The sequence below is a fragment of the Elephas maximus genome, chromosome 11 (assembly GCF_024166365.1).
Source record: "Elephas maximus indicus isolate mEleMax1 chromosome 11, mEleMax1 primary haplotype, whole genome shotgun sequence".
Taxonomy (NCBI): domain Eukaryota; kingdom Metazoa; phylum Chordata; class Mammalia; order Proboscidea; family Elephantidae; genus Elephas; species Elephas maximus.
Genome location: NC_064829.1, coordinates 12,407,259 through 12,422,629, shown reverse-complemented (window position 1 = coordinate 12,422,629; position 15,371 = coordinate 12,407,259). Strand labels below are relative to the sequence as shown.

The 15,371-nt window shown below is 44.1% G+C and overlaps 1 protein-coding gene across 1 annotated transcript in view; it reads right to left on the bottom strand.

Moving 5' to 3' along the window:
• Positions 1–418: 418 nt before the first annotated feature.
• LOC126085668 (transcription factor ATOH8-like) overlaps positions 419–15,371 on the bottom strand; it is a 139,466-nt gene continuing 124,513 nt past the window's right edge. Inside the window, exons 2-3 of the mRNA XM_049901268.1 lie at positions 1,870–1,938; positions 419–1,260 (exon numbers count right to left, since the gene is read on the bottom strand). Coding sequence (XP_049757225.1) covers positions 1,182–1,260; positions 1,870–1,938 — 148 coding nt within the window. The 3' untranslated portion in view covers positions 419–1,181. The remainder of the gene's footprint in view (positions 1,261–1,869; positions 1,939–15,371) is intronic.

Sequence of the window (15,371 nt, the reverse complement as noted above, 5' to 3'; positions counted from 1 at the left end):
GCCACATCACACCCTGCCCAGAGGCCCTCAAAATCTCTAGGACTTTAGTTTTAAATACGTAACAAGCTAAGAGAAACGTCTGGCTGCATGGAGGCAGAAAATAATACCCTTTTCCTGTTTTTTTGTTTTCTACATTTAAAACCCTGAAGGTTGGTCTGACTTTTTTTAAGCTATGTCAAATCATTTATACCAAAGATTTTCTCTTTTTAATGGGTTTTATGGTACTTTATGCAATCGGAGCCCTGGTGGCGCAGTGTCTAAAAGCTTGGCTGCCGTTGGAATCCACTAGCCACTCCTTGGAAACCCTAGGAGGCAGTTCTACTCTGTCCTATAGGGTCGTTAGTCAGAATCGACTCGACAGCAATGGGTTTTCGTTTTATGTAATTACTATTTATAATGTTCAACTATGTCTCTAAATTATTATGAAGTCAAAACGCAAGCTTTAACAGAAAGACATTTCCTTAGAAATTAGAAAGCTAGATCTATAAGCCTGTGCTACTCAGGTTGCATATCTGAGGCTGATTTGACTGAATTAGTCAGGAAAAAACTGAGATAAAACAAAATTTCTCCTCTCCTAACAAATAATAGACTATGGACAACACAAGGCAGCTTCTCAGTTAAGCTCCAGAATGGGCCCGGTCAGGCTGTGGGGGCGTGGTTCGGGGGAGGCTAGGGGCTGTGCTCCTCCTGGGCAGAAGTTCTCAGGTGCTCTGGGCCCCTGGGAACTGAGTCCCCAACAACTTTTTCTCAGTTCTGGGTTCTCCAATTCTAAGAGAAAAAGTTATACAACTGATTTTGAAACCAACTTTGCCAGAGATTACCAAAATAGTTTTAAGGAAAACTGTGAAATTTTAATTGTTGTTACAAATTTTGTCCTCAAACCTTTCCAGCTTATGAACCCATTCATGAGTTGAAAATAATTGAAGCTTGCGTGAGTGTGCTCCTGGATGCATGCGAGACAAAAATACAGTTACAGCCCCCAAGGTCATGCCAGAGAGAAATAAATACACGTTAAACCGTATTTGAATAGATACCTTTTTCTTTCTTTTTGGAACAGTAAGCTGAAGTTAGTTTGAGAAATAATTTAAGTTGCAGTAAACATTCTAATCGCCACATTGAAGAATTTGCAGTAGAAAGATCATAAAGTTCATGAAACTCAACTCTTCATGGTGCTTGAAGTGTTAATTGTCCTTTATCTGCTGGATGTGCGTGTAGTTCAACATTTTGGCTAGTTCCCACTTCTTCACAGGCCATTTTGAGCTGTACTTTAAAGAGGGGAAGGATACAGGTTTTGACTTTTTACATTTAAGACTCTCAGCATGGTGTGTAAATGTTGAGGGATTTCAGTCAGTCCACATACTACAACAGTGTCTTACAATGTTGAACTAGGGCTCCACAGAAGACGCAGCTGGGCCCAGCATCTTGACACAAGACCCTGAGGGGGGACCAAGCTCATTTCCTGGTGGCCTGCAGAAACGAATGAAGTCACTGCTTACTATTTCCCGTCCCTCCCCCCAACACCAGGACGTGACAGGCATTGGGCCACTTCACTCAGCAGTGGGGAAACTGCTGGATTGCTTGAGGGGCTGTCAGTGGGCCACACAGTGAAAGCACAAATCAAGTTCCTTGCAGCTTCTCTGAACAAAATGTCAGGACTAACATTAAGACTTCAGCAAACATTAACAGTCTATAGAGAACAGCCTAGTTCCTAGACATGATTGACACTGATTTAACATGTGTCACACCTATGCTAACAACCCCTCCATTTGGCAAAAAACAGAAAAGAAATGAGCTCTCAGTAATATTGAACTCACGCCAACCCGTGCGTTACAGAGTAGAACTTCTCCAGAGGGCTTTCTTAGCAGTCACCTTAATGGAAGCAGATCACCAGGCCTTTCTTCTATGGTGCCGCGCGAGGAGCGCCTCCGATCAGCTTCCCTGCAGTGATCAAGCGATCGTACAATGACTTCCACAGAACTCCATGCCCACGCACAGAGGCCCTCGAGGAGAGCTGCTTCCTACTATGTGCTTCCCATGCATGCCTAAATGGTCCTGCTGGCCTTGTCACCTGTCGTGACTGTGTATCCTGTCTTGGTTTGTTCTGGTGGGCAAGCCTAAGGCACAGGGTGATTCACATGAGCTGCTGGCAGGCCAGGCCTCACTGGACAGCTGAGGGCAAGGGGAGTGGTCTCTCCCAGGATCATAGAGCACACCCGGTGGTTAAGGTGCTGGTTCTAGAGCAGGGCAGACCAGAGTTTGTTTTTGGCTCCTCTTCCTGAGTAAGTAAGTGCCAACAAGCTGCTTAACCCCTCCCTCTGAGCCTTGGTTTCCTCATCTGCAACGTGGAGGCAATGGTAGCACCTGTGTGCCTGTCTCGTGTATTATCTTTTATGGTATGCTGGTGCCTCAGTGGGGTGTACCTTCAGCAAGTATTCCTACTCACACACACTCACACACACCATCACACATACTCACACACTCACCAGTCACACACACTCACACACTCACCAGTTACACACACTCACACATACTCACACACTCACCAGTCACACACACACATACACACTTATCAGTCACACACGCTCACACTTACACATTAACCATCCACACACATATGCTCACTAGTTCACACACACACATACACACCATTCACATATACACATACACACTCACCAGTCACACATGCTCACACACTCACACATTGACCATGCACACATACCACACTCACCAGTCACACACACACACTCACCATTCACACATACACATACTCACACACTCACTCACACATGCTCACACTCACCAGTCACACACTCACACATACATGCCATTCATACAGTCACACATACACACTCACCAGTCACACACGCTCACACTTACACATTAACCATCCACACATATACACTCACCAGTTCACTCACACATACACACCATTCACACACACTCACACATACACACTCACCAGTCATGCACACTCACACATACACATACTGAAACACACATGCATGCACACACACACACACACACACACACCACACTGAGCAATCCAGTTGATTCCAAGAGAACTACAAATTAACTGTCAATAGGTTAGTATGCTGTGTCTAACACAATTCCAAAAGTGGGTTGGACATTTTCTTGACATTTCTGTTTCTATATTAAAAAAAAAAAAAAATTTTTTTTTTTTTTTTTTTATATAGGGGAGTATTAAGAGGCAGCAATGTAGGTAACAGGACCTAAGAAATATTTACAGTCTACAGAGAATTTTTGGCTTCCCTGTCAGTTGTAAAAATCGAAAGGATATTATTTTGTGACGTGAAAATCACATGAAATTCAATTTTCATATCCATAAATAAGGGTTTATTGTTATCACACATTCATTCTTTACACAGTAGTTACTGTCATGCTATAAAGGCAGAGTTGAGTACTCGTGACAGAGACAGCATCGCCCACAAAGCCAAAAACATTTACTATCTGACACTTAACAGAAAAGGTGTGCCAACCCCCGGTTTACATGGCTAAGTTACTTAGGTCTCAGTTTTCTCATCTACAGAATGGAGAAAATGATTGCTGACTGTCATGCATTGAATTGTGTCCCCCTAAAATATGTGTCAACTTGGTTAGGCCATGATTCCCAGTATCATGTGGTTGTCCTCCATTTTGTGACTGTAATTTCCTGTGTGCTGTAAATCCTGAATCGACTCAACGGCAGTGGGTTTGTAAATCCTGATTTCTGCCTGTGCTTAATGAGGCAAGATTAGATTATGCTAAAGAGGATTAGGGTGGAATGTAACACCCTTGTTTAGGTCACATCCCTGATGCAATTTAAAGGGAGTTTCCCTGGAGTGTGGCCTGCACTACCTTTTACATTTCAAGAGATAAAAGGAAAGGGAAGCGAGCAGAGAGTAGGGGACATCACATCCCCAGAAAGCAGCACTGGGACCAAAACGTTTCCTTTGGACCTGAGGTTCCTGCATGGAAGAGCTCCTAGACCAGGAAAAGATTGATGACAAGGACCTTCCTCCAGAGCTGACAGAGAGAGAAAGCCTTCCCCTGGAGCTGGTGCTCTTAATTCAGACTTCTAGCCTCCTAGCCTATGAGAGAATAAACTTCTGTTTGTTAGAGCTATCCACTTGGGGTATTTCTCTTACAGAAGCAGTAGATAACTAAGACGCTGACTCACGGGAAGATAGTGAGGGCTGGATGAGACAATAAATGTAACTGTCTAACATAGTCTCTGGTGCATAAAAGCCATGGAATGAATCTTGGTCCCTCCTTCCTTGCTCTCTCCTGTCCCCTCCAACAAACACATAGATGCAAAGACACAGACGTCACATATCTGTATTTGCAGAAGGACATGCCATCCACCCAACTGGGAAGAAGAGGCTGGCTGTGATATTACAGTCATGTTTGCAAGTTCTGCCATTTCTCTGCAGCCCAAATGTGGAGACAGGGTCATTTATTCACAATGGTGAAGAAAGCACATTTGACTTGATAAATCTCAGACTTTCCCATCCTGGACCCTTTTTTCTCCAATGTACCAGCTATCTAGATAGATATGGTCAGATGCTGTTGAGTTGACTCTGACCCATGGCAACAGAACAAAACATTGCCTGGTCCTGGGTCATCGTCACAATCACTAGCTTGTCCATCATTGCAGCTATCGTGCCAGACTACCTCTCCAAGGAACTTCCTCACCTCGCTGACCCTCTACTTCACCAAACATGGTGTCCTCCTTCAGTGATTGGTCCTGCCTGACAATGTATCCAAGGCAAGAGAATTGAACAATGTTCTGTTGTGACCCACAGGGTCTAGAAGTAAATCATCAGGCCTTTCTTCCTAGTCTGTCTTAGCCTGGAAACTCTGCTGAAACCTGTCCACCATAGGTGACCCTGCTGATATTTGAAATGTCAGTGGCATAACTTCCAGCATCACAACAACATGCACACCAACACAGTGTAACAAACTGGCACTTGGGTGGCGGATCAGCTATCTTATTGCCACAATAACGCTGCACCACAAACAGCCTCACAATCTCAGTGGCGCCCAACAACATGCACTTATTTCTTTCATAAGCCTGAGGGATTCTACTGGCCTGGGTGGGCTCCCTTACGTTGGGGCTGCCCCAAAATGGCCTCAGCTAGGATGACCGGTGCCACTTTGACCCACATGCCCTTCAGAGCTTCTAGCAGGCAAGTGTGGTATGTTCTCATGACACCAGCAAGGGCCCAAGAGCAGTCAAACCTAATGACGCAAATGCCTCCCAAGTTCTGCCTACATTTCTCCTGCACCACTGGCCCAGCAAGTCACGGTTCAGCTCAGAATATGGGACTGGAGGTGCATGCTGCCTCTTGAAGGAGAAGCTGCACAGTTGCACAGGAAAGGGTACAGAGAGAGCAAGGGGTGAAGGACTGGGCTTTAATGCAATCCACCCACCATTATCTCCCAGCTCAGGAGTGGCTCCTTCCATCAACATCTGTTTTCAAAACAGGTTCTAAAACCCATTCATAAGCAGGAATAGGCTGGAAAGGAGTAATACAATTTTAAAATACTATGCCTGTACTATGCCTGTTAGGAGTATTTAAATTCTAGCTTGGAGGAAATTTTGGATAAATGCGTGCCACTTTAACGGTGCTTGCTGAAAGTGAAGAGGACTTGAAGCATTTACTGATGAAGGTGGGAGGCTACATACAGCCTGCAGTATGGATTACACCCAAACATAAAGAAAATAAACTGGACCAATTTATTTTGGACCAATAAGCAACATCATGGTAAGTGGAGAAAATATTGAAGTTGTCGAGGATTTCATTTTACTTGAATCCACAATCAACACTTATGGAAGCAGCAGTCAAGAAAGCAAATGACATATTGCATTGGGCAAATCTACCGCAAAAGACCTCTTTGAAATGTTGAAAAGCTAGTATGTCACTTTGAGGGCTAAGGCACGTGTCATAGGTTGAATTATGTCCCCCCAAAAATGCGTGTATCAATTTGGCTGGGCCATGACTCCCAGAATTCTGTGGTTGTCCTCCATTTTGTGATTGTAATTTTATGTTAAAGAGGATTAGGGTGTGGTTGTAACACCCTTATCAGGTCACATCCCTAATCCAATGTGAAGGGCATTTTCCTAGGGTATAGTCTGCACCACTTTTTATCTCTTAAGAGATAAAAAGGAAAGGGAAGTGAGCAGAGAGTGGGGGACCTCATGCCACCAAGAAAGCAGTACCAGGAGCACAGCACGTCCTTTGGACCTGGGTTCCCTGCTTGGAGAAGCTCCTGATCCGGAGGAAGACTGATGAGAAGGCCAACAGAGAGAGAAAGCCTTCCCCTGGAGCTGACACCTTGGATTTGGACTTTTAGCCTACTTTACTGTGAAGAAATAAATTTTTCTTTGTTAAAGCCATCCACTTGTGGTATTTCTGTTATAGTAGCACTAGATGACTAAGACAGTATACCTGACCCAGGCTATGGTGTTTTCAATCGCCTCATATGCATGTGAAATCTCGACAATGAATAAGGAAGACCAAAGAAGAATTGATGCCTTTGAATTATGGTGCTGGTGAAGAATATTAAATATACCATGGACTGCCAGTAGAACAAACAAATCTGTTTTGGAAGAAGTACAACCAGCATGCTCATTAGAAGTGAAGATGGTTATACTTTGGACATGTTATCAGGAGGGACCAGTCCCTGGAGACGGACATTATGCTCTGCAAAATAGAGGGTCAGCAAAAAAGAGGAAGGCCCTCAACGAGATGGATTGACACAGTGGCTGCAACAATGGGCTCAAACATAACAACGATTATGAGGACAGCACAGGACCAGGCAGCATTTTGTTCTGTTGCTATGAGTCAGAACCAAGTTGACGGCACCTAACAACACCAACAACAATCAATGGTAGGGTTATAGGCGACAGAGAGGCAGGAGTTGGGAGAGACCTGTGGGAGCAGAGAATCTGCCTTCCCATTACTTTGGAGGCACACAGCCTAGGTGGTCCCAACTTGGACAGCTGGCAGCAGGAATGGAAATGGAAGCCATTTGCTTCGGGAACTCAGATCACATGACTATTAAAATCCCTTAGAAGCCCTGACAGCTCTCTCCTCAGGTCCCAGCCAATGGCTGGGCTTCCACACCAGCTGGTGGGCCTGGGGCAACCTTCCTTCCCTACCTTGTCCTGCATTAGGATTTTGTCAAAAAATACATTTGTTCTCCAATTGCCATAGAATTCACTGAACTTTAAACTCCAGACAGAGTTTTAAAAACTATCTCTTTGTGTGGCTGTGTTGTGCTCTGGGAACCTACGTTCAAGTGAAAATTTATTTATTTGTAGTCTCATTGTCTGTATACATTCTACATATTTTTGGGTAATACTGCCACTTTTTGCATATTCATATGCTGTGGTGGGACTAGAAAAAAAAAAAAAAACTGGTTCTAGGAATCCTGTGCATATGACCAGGAAATCATGTATACATAATTCAATTATTCTTGACTGTTGCAGCTGAGAGGCCCCATAACTAACCTTGGGTGTTTCCAAACCCATCTTGAGCACTCAGCCACTCGCTTTTTTATTCACCAAAATTCGGTGCACAGTTACTGTGCCCCCCATGGCCGGCATGCTCAGCACTGCTAGGATCAGACGCTCACCAGCACGGACAACCCGAAGGCAGGTATGAGACCCTTTCTTCCTATGTGCCAGCAGTTCTCCCCTTTCTGGCATGTGGAGACGCCCACAAGGGAAGCCACAGCTTGGCCTTGGCAGAGACTTTATGGACACTCAATAGGTGATCAATCCCCTCTGCTCGCTTCACGGGGAAGAGGGAGGCTTTCAGTCATCAGAGCTCCCACCATAACGCTTTCTCTCCTCTTACTCTCTACCTTCAGCTAGCTCCCTTCACTGCTTCTTCAGAGAGATGAAAATTCAGCTCACTCATCAGATTTCAGCCTCAATTTAGCTTGGGCAACACTTGCTGTGCTGGGGGCTGGGCTCACCGAGGCCCAAGACACAAAGTTCAGAATCAACAGGGGACCTCAGTGTCCATAATACACTGCAAGGCTGTGTGTATGAACAAAGTTCTGTAGAAACACTGATGAGGAAGAGACTCACGCTGATGCAAAGTAAGGGCTTAGCAGAGTTCCACCAAGCCTTCAGATCCAAATACGATTGTTTCCCTCAGTTAAGTTCATTCAAACATGCAAGCACTTATATAAACATCAGTGACTCAGTGATTCTGTGGGATTTATAAAACGTGCATCTATTTAGTCTAAGATGACATACTGGTTATAGGATGAAAAAAATTAAGCCTGCGTTCCTCAGATCCCGGACTTCAACCACAAACTGAAATCCCAAAAAGTCATTAAATCACAATGTGTGCTTAAAATAACAAATTTGAAATAAAAATGTTCCAAGACATTAAACTTCAAAATGCTCTCGGACCGTAATCCCATGTGTTCAGGGGTCTGGACATCATTAGGCTCCCGGAGGCATTAAGGCAGAGATGGGCAGGGCCCCGGAGGGAGCCTAGCAGCCGCGCCGCGTGGGAATATAAACAGCAAGGCCCCAGTCCCTGCGGACCCAACATTCCTAACAAATAGCTTGTGTGTGGACACCAGAGTCCAGATCAGCTGCAAACACCCATAGGCAACTTTTAATTTTTCCTGAAACTTCTGAAAAAGTAAAGCATTGGATATAGAGGATTTATCTGGGGTTGTGGACAGAAATTCCCCTGTGGAACTGACACCAGGGACAAACCCAGGGTCTTTCCCCAAAGAGGAGAGTGATCCCTGCAGCGAGTCTCAGTCCTGGATAGAGGGAAACCTTGTACAAACTCCTCCTGCCTCCAGCCTGAGAGGGGAGGCTTTCTCTGCCAGCTCCCTCCCTTGTTAAGAACCTTAGGGAGATGCAAGCTGGGGCCTGCGACTGGCACAACCCTTGCAGGTTTTAGAACATATAAAACATCTCTGCCCCAACATACTGACTGATTATAACCAGAAGATCAAATATATTTTTAGAACACTCTGTAGTGTCTTAGTTATCTAGCTGCTGTGACAGAAATACCACAAGCGGATGGCTTTAAAGAACAGAAATTTATTTTCTCACAGTTTAGGAGGCTAGAAGTCCAAATTCAGGGCACCAGCCCTAGAGGAAGATTCTCTCTCTCTGTCGGCTCTGGGAGAATGTCCTTGTTTTTTCTGAGCTTCTGCTCCTGCGTGATCTTCATGCAGCTTGGCGTTTCTCTATGCCCATCTCAGCTTGCTAGCTTGCATTTCATCTCAAACCCTGGTGGCATAGTAGTTAAAAGTTATGGCTACTAACCAAAAGGTTGGCTGTTCAAATCCACCAGGCACACCTTGGAAATCCTATGGGTCAGTTCTACTTTGTCCTATAGGGTCACTATAAGTTGGAATCAAGTCGACAGCAGTGGGTTTTTTTGGGTTTTATATCTCAAAAGAGATTGACTCAAGATATACCCTACACTAATCCTGTCTTACTAACATAACAAAGGCAACTCATTCCCAAATGGGATTATAACTACAGGCATAGAGGTTAGGATTTACAATACATATTTTGGGGGACACGGTTCAATCTATAACATATAGTAATATTGTTTTCAAAACAATTACTTTCCGACTTTAATTGGTAGCTAGGTACTTCCAGTTTATCACATGTAACCCAAAAATAAAGGATGAGAGTAATGGGGGGATGTCCTTCCCTTAGTACCTGGCCACATCCAAGAGCAGGGAAGGGCAGCCAGGATGGTAAAAGAACTAGAAACCATGTCTTCAAAGGAATTCTTAATGAACTAGGTGTTTACTGGAGGCAACAAAACACAAAGCAGATGACGGTGCTACTTTCGAATGTTTGAAGCACTGTTGCACAGAAGAGGGAAACACTTTGTTTTGTCCTGCTGTGGAGGATACAGTTAGAACAAACAGCTTATAAGGACCCAGGCTTTGCACCAGTATGGAGACCATTCTAGCAGAGTTTTCAGAAACACAAGGGCACTCTCTCAGGAGTGACGGACCCTGTCCTTTCACATGTTCACAAAGAGCAGGCAAGCACCTGCCAGGGGCATGAGGGGGTATTTCTGATTTTTGGTCAGGTGGACTAGATGGCCTCCAATGTTCCTCTAAGTGTTGAATTCAAACATTAAAAGTGAGCCATGAAGAAGGGTGGCTACTTTCCATGCTGAGGCACTGTGGGAGGAAAGAAGAGGTGGTCAAGTCTGCAGGATCCGCTCTCTCTGAGCTGGCGAGTGGGGATGCTGTAAACATTTTCCTGCTCTGCTCCGTATTTGTACAAACAAATGTGTTTTTACTGAAACTAATATAAATAAGCATTAACTAACGAATGCACCACTAGCCCCCAGCACTAACAAAACAAACCTTTCTTCAACCCAAATATCTAAGTCCAGTTGTTGTTCTGAAACATTAACCAATTTAAAAAAAATCAGAGTCGACATTTGTCTTAATTCTTAACTACAGAAAATACTGATAACAAATGCAAAACCATAGCACGTTCCAGGTAAGCCAGGAGGTAGATGTAGTCAGAAACACAACAGTATCTTGCGAGAAATCAGTACCAATGCAGCCCAGCTTTTTTTTTGTTTGTTTAAATAATTTTTATTGTGCTTTAAGTGAAAAAAATATATATATATTTTTTAAGTGAAAGTTTACAAATCAAGTCAGTCTCTCACACAAAAACCCATATACACCTTGCTACACACTCCCAATTACTCTCTCCCTAATGAGACAGCCCGTTCTCTCCCTCCACTCTCTCTTTTCGTGTCCATTTTGTCAGCTTCTAACCCCCTCCACTCTCTCATCTCCCCTCCAGGCAGGAGACGCCAACATAGTCTCGAGTGTCCACCTGATCCAAGAAGCTGACTCCTCACCAGCATCCCTCTCTAACCCATCATCCAGTCCAATCTATGTCTGAAGACTTGGCTTCGGGAATGGTTCCTGTCCTGGGCCAACACAAGGTCTGGGGGTCATGACCACCAGGGTCCTTCCAGTCTCAGTCAAACCATTAAGTCTGGTCTTACGAGAATTTGGGGTCTGCATCCCACTGCTCTCCTGCTCCCTCAGGGGTTCTCTGTTGTGTTCCCTGTCAGAGCAGTCATCGGTTGTAGCCGGGCACCATCTAGTTCCTCTGGTCTCAGGATGAAGTAGTCTCTGGTTCATGTGGCCCTTTCTGTGTCTTGGGCTCGTAATCACCTTGTGACCTTGGTGTTCTTCATTCTCCTTTGATCCAGGTGGGTTGAGACGAATTGATGCACCTTAGATGGCTGCTTCCTAGCGTTTAAGACCCCAGACGCCATTCTTCGAAGTGGGATGCAGAATGTTTTCCTAATAGATTTTATTATGCCAATTGACTTAGATATTCCCTGAAACCATGGTCCCCAGACCCCTGCCCCTGCTACACTGACCTTCGAAGCATTCAGTTTATTCAGGAAACTTCTTTGCTTTTGGTTTAGTCCAATTGTGCTGACCTCCCCTGTATTGTGTGTTGTCTTTCCCTTCACCTAAAGTAGTTCTTATCTACTATCTAATTAGTGAGTGCTCCTCTCTCACCCTCCCTCCCTCCCTCCCCCATCTCGTAACCACAAAAGAATGTTTTCTTCTCAGTTTCAACTATTTCTCAAGTTCTTATAATAGTGGTCTTAAACAATATTTGTCCTTTTGCAACTGACTAATTTCACTCAGCACAATGCCTTCCAGGTTCCTCCATGTTATGAAACGTTTCACCGATTCCTCACTGTTCTTTATTGATGCGTAGTATTCCACTGTGTGAATATACCATAATTTATTTATCCATTCATCCATTGATGGGCACCTTGGTTGCTTCCATCTTTTTGCTATTGTAAACAGTGAGCAGATCAGCTTTTAATGGAAACTCCACGTGCACACTTCCAAGCAACACAAACATGGAAGGCATTCCATACGTCCCTTCAAGAAGCACCAGATGCTCAAGGGCTAGGCCACTGTTAATCTGATAGGCTACCACTCACCAGGGGAGCCAAGGGTGGCTGTAACGGTCATCTTACAAAATGATAACCCAGTTTACGAAGAAAATAGAGTAGACCATTATCCAGTAGTCTGAACACCAGAAACCCACACACAAGGATCATCCTACAATGATTTAAAAATGAGCACTATTTTACAATTTTCATCCAACTACAGGAACAGAGACAGCTAGGTACAGCATAACAGATCAGAATGACTCCATCAGAGACTACTTCATGTGGTTAGAATTTCATGCATGTCATGGAACTAAGATCATTTCCTACTGAGCTGGAAAGACTCCAGATAAGTACAGAAAAATACAAATTTGAAAGGAGAAGTTGTAACAAAAGCAAGCAGATGACACTGGTGGATCTTTTCTAAAAAGTTCAATCATTTTCCACAAATATTTTACAATGGATCCCTGTGATAAGTGATATTGCAAACCTTCTCTATTCATCACAACAATTTCCTAGTATATAATATTTTCATGCATCTTCTACCATTGCATGATGTTTCAAAGGTTATGTTTAAGGTAATAAGTAAAGGCTGAAGATTATGATTTCCCACCCAGAAATTAACCTTGTTTATTGTCTTGGTGTGAGAGACTGTGTACATTAGTTTAGAAAGAACCTGTCTTAGTTATCTACTGCTGCTATAACAGAAATACCACAAACTGATGGCTTTAACAAAGAAATTTATTTTCTCACAGCCTAGTAGGCTAGAAGTCCAAATTCAGGGCACCAGCCCTGGCAGAAGGTTTTCTCTCTCTTTCGACTCTGGAGGAAGGTCCTTGTCATCAATCTTCCCCTAGACTAGGAGCTTCTCCACTCAGGAACCCTGGGTCCAAAAGATGCAGTCTGCTTCCAGTGCTGCTTTCTTGGTGGTATGAGGTCCCCAACTCTCTGCTTGCTTCCCTTTCCTTTTATCTCTTGTGAGATAAAAAGTGGTGCAGGCCACACCCCAGGGAAACTCCCTTTACATTGGATCAGGGATGTGACCTTAGTTAGGGTGTTACAAATCCGCCCTAATCCTCTTTAACATAATCTAATCTTGCCTCATTAACCACAGGCAGAGATTAGGATTTACAACACACAGGAAAATTACCATCACGAAATGGAGGACAACCACACAATACTGGGACTCATGGTCTAACCAAGTTGAACCATATTTTTGGGGAACACAATTCAATCTATGACAGAACCCTTGACTAGAAGACAGAGGATGTGGGTTCAAGTTTCAGGTTCCCTAATTTACTAGGACCACCATCACTCATCTGTCAACGTGTGGTACTGTGGCGGCTTTTGTGTTGCTATGATGCTGGAAGCTATACCACCAGTATTTCAAATATCAGCAGAGTCACTCATGATGAACAGCTTTCGGTGTAGCTACTACACTAATATAAACTAGGAAGAAAGGCCTGGTAGTCTACTTCCAAAATTAGCCAATGGGAACACTGTGGATCACAACAGAACATTGTCTAATACAGTACAGGAAGATGGGTGCCTAGGCTGGAAGGCACACAACAATGGACTCAAACATGCCAACAACCATGAAGACAGTGCATGTCTTAGTCATCTAGTGCTGCTGTAACAGAAATACCACAAGCGGATGGCTTTAACAAAGAGAGGTTTATTTTCTCACCATAAAGTAGGCTAAAAGTCCAAATTTAGGGCGTCATCTCCTGGGGAAGGCTTTCTCTCTCTGTTGGCTCTGGAGGAAGGTCCTTGTCCTCAATCTTCCCATGGTCAAGGAGCTTCTTAGGCACAGGGACCCCAGGCCCAAAGGACGTGCTCTGCTCCTGGTACTGCTTTCTTGGTGGTATGAGGTCCCCAACCCTCTGCTTGCTTCCCTTTCCTTTTCTCTCTTGAGAGATAAAAGGTGGTGTGCGCCACACCCCAGGGAAACTCCTTTTACACTGGATCAGGGAGGTGACCTCAGTAAGGGTGGTGTTACAATCCCACCCTAATCCTCTTTAACATAAAATAACAATCACAAAATGGAGGACAACCACACGATACTGGGAATCATGGCCTGACCAAGTTGACACATATTTTTTGGGGAACACAATTCAATCCATGACAGTGCAGGACCAGCAGCATTTTGTTCTATTGTACTTGAGGTCACCAAGAGTCAGAGCTGACTTGAAGGCAGTTAACAACAATTTATTAGATGTGGGGAACCTCATCCCATCACTTAACTTCTCAGAGGCTCTGTATCCTCACCTGTTATATGAGACCGTATACCGCCCCTGCCCACACCTAGGGAGCTGCATGAATCCATAGATTCTGGGTGCAGCCTGCCTGAGAGCAACCCCCAAGACTGCGGTGAACAGAAAGCAAACTGCAGCCTGTCGCTGCCCCACCCCTGACACTGAGCGGGCTTCTTATGTTCCCTGAGACTTGGGCTTTTTTCACGTGTAAAATGAAAATTATAATTCCCTAATTTGGGGCATTCAGGAGAACCGAATAAGACCACTTCAGGGTGACCTGAAAACGGACAGTGGTGACCAAGAACATACCAGCTCACATGTATTAGGTACTTACTGTCTTCCAGCTACTGCACAAGTGCTTTGCACACATTCTCTCATTTGGTCTTCCTGAAGACCTATGAGCAGGTCATATTATTAGCCCCAAATTGTATATGAGGAAACTGAATATTAGAGTAGTTTGTAACTTATACAAGGTGACACCGTTTCTTCCCTTTCTAAGGAAACAGACCAGGAACTCTTCATTCAAATGAGCATAGGACCAGTGGCGGCTTTTCTGGGAAGCTGACAGAGCTTAAGTTTCACACCTTCTCACTTCCAGGAGCCCCTTCCAAGGCCTCAGGAACAGGCCTGGCAACTTGGCATTTATGATTTTGTATTTTTTTCCCTTAGAAGGTCCCCAAAACCATAGGAATTCTTTCATATTCCTCTAAACTTGGACAGTAAACCAAGTTCTTAAAATATAGCTTCCTTGTCTTTTTGGAGGTTTTTTCTCTATTCAGACTACCAGAAATCAATTTCACATAAATGCCTTTCCCCATATTAGCGCATCCCCTATTTGTCTTCAGGACACGAAATATTGCAACATATGCCTTCTTTACAGAGCAGTGTCTCCACCACTGTGTCCAGGCACTCTGTGGGGTCCTAAGTGACAAACAGAGTAAAACACTTTGGCCTTTCAGGTACTCACTATGTCACAGAGGGTCTGTATTCCACTCGTGTTTTCAGATGCCTGAAATCCCCTAAGTGGGAATTGCTCACAATTTGAGAACAGAACCCCCACCACCACCACCTTTGCTCTCAAAAGAGCAAAAATACATGGGAGAGATAATACTTTTATTTTAAAAAGCTTCCCCAACTCTGAGAGTCTCAAAAGCTTCCCCAAACT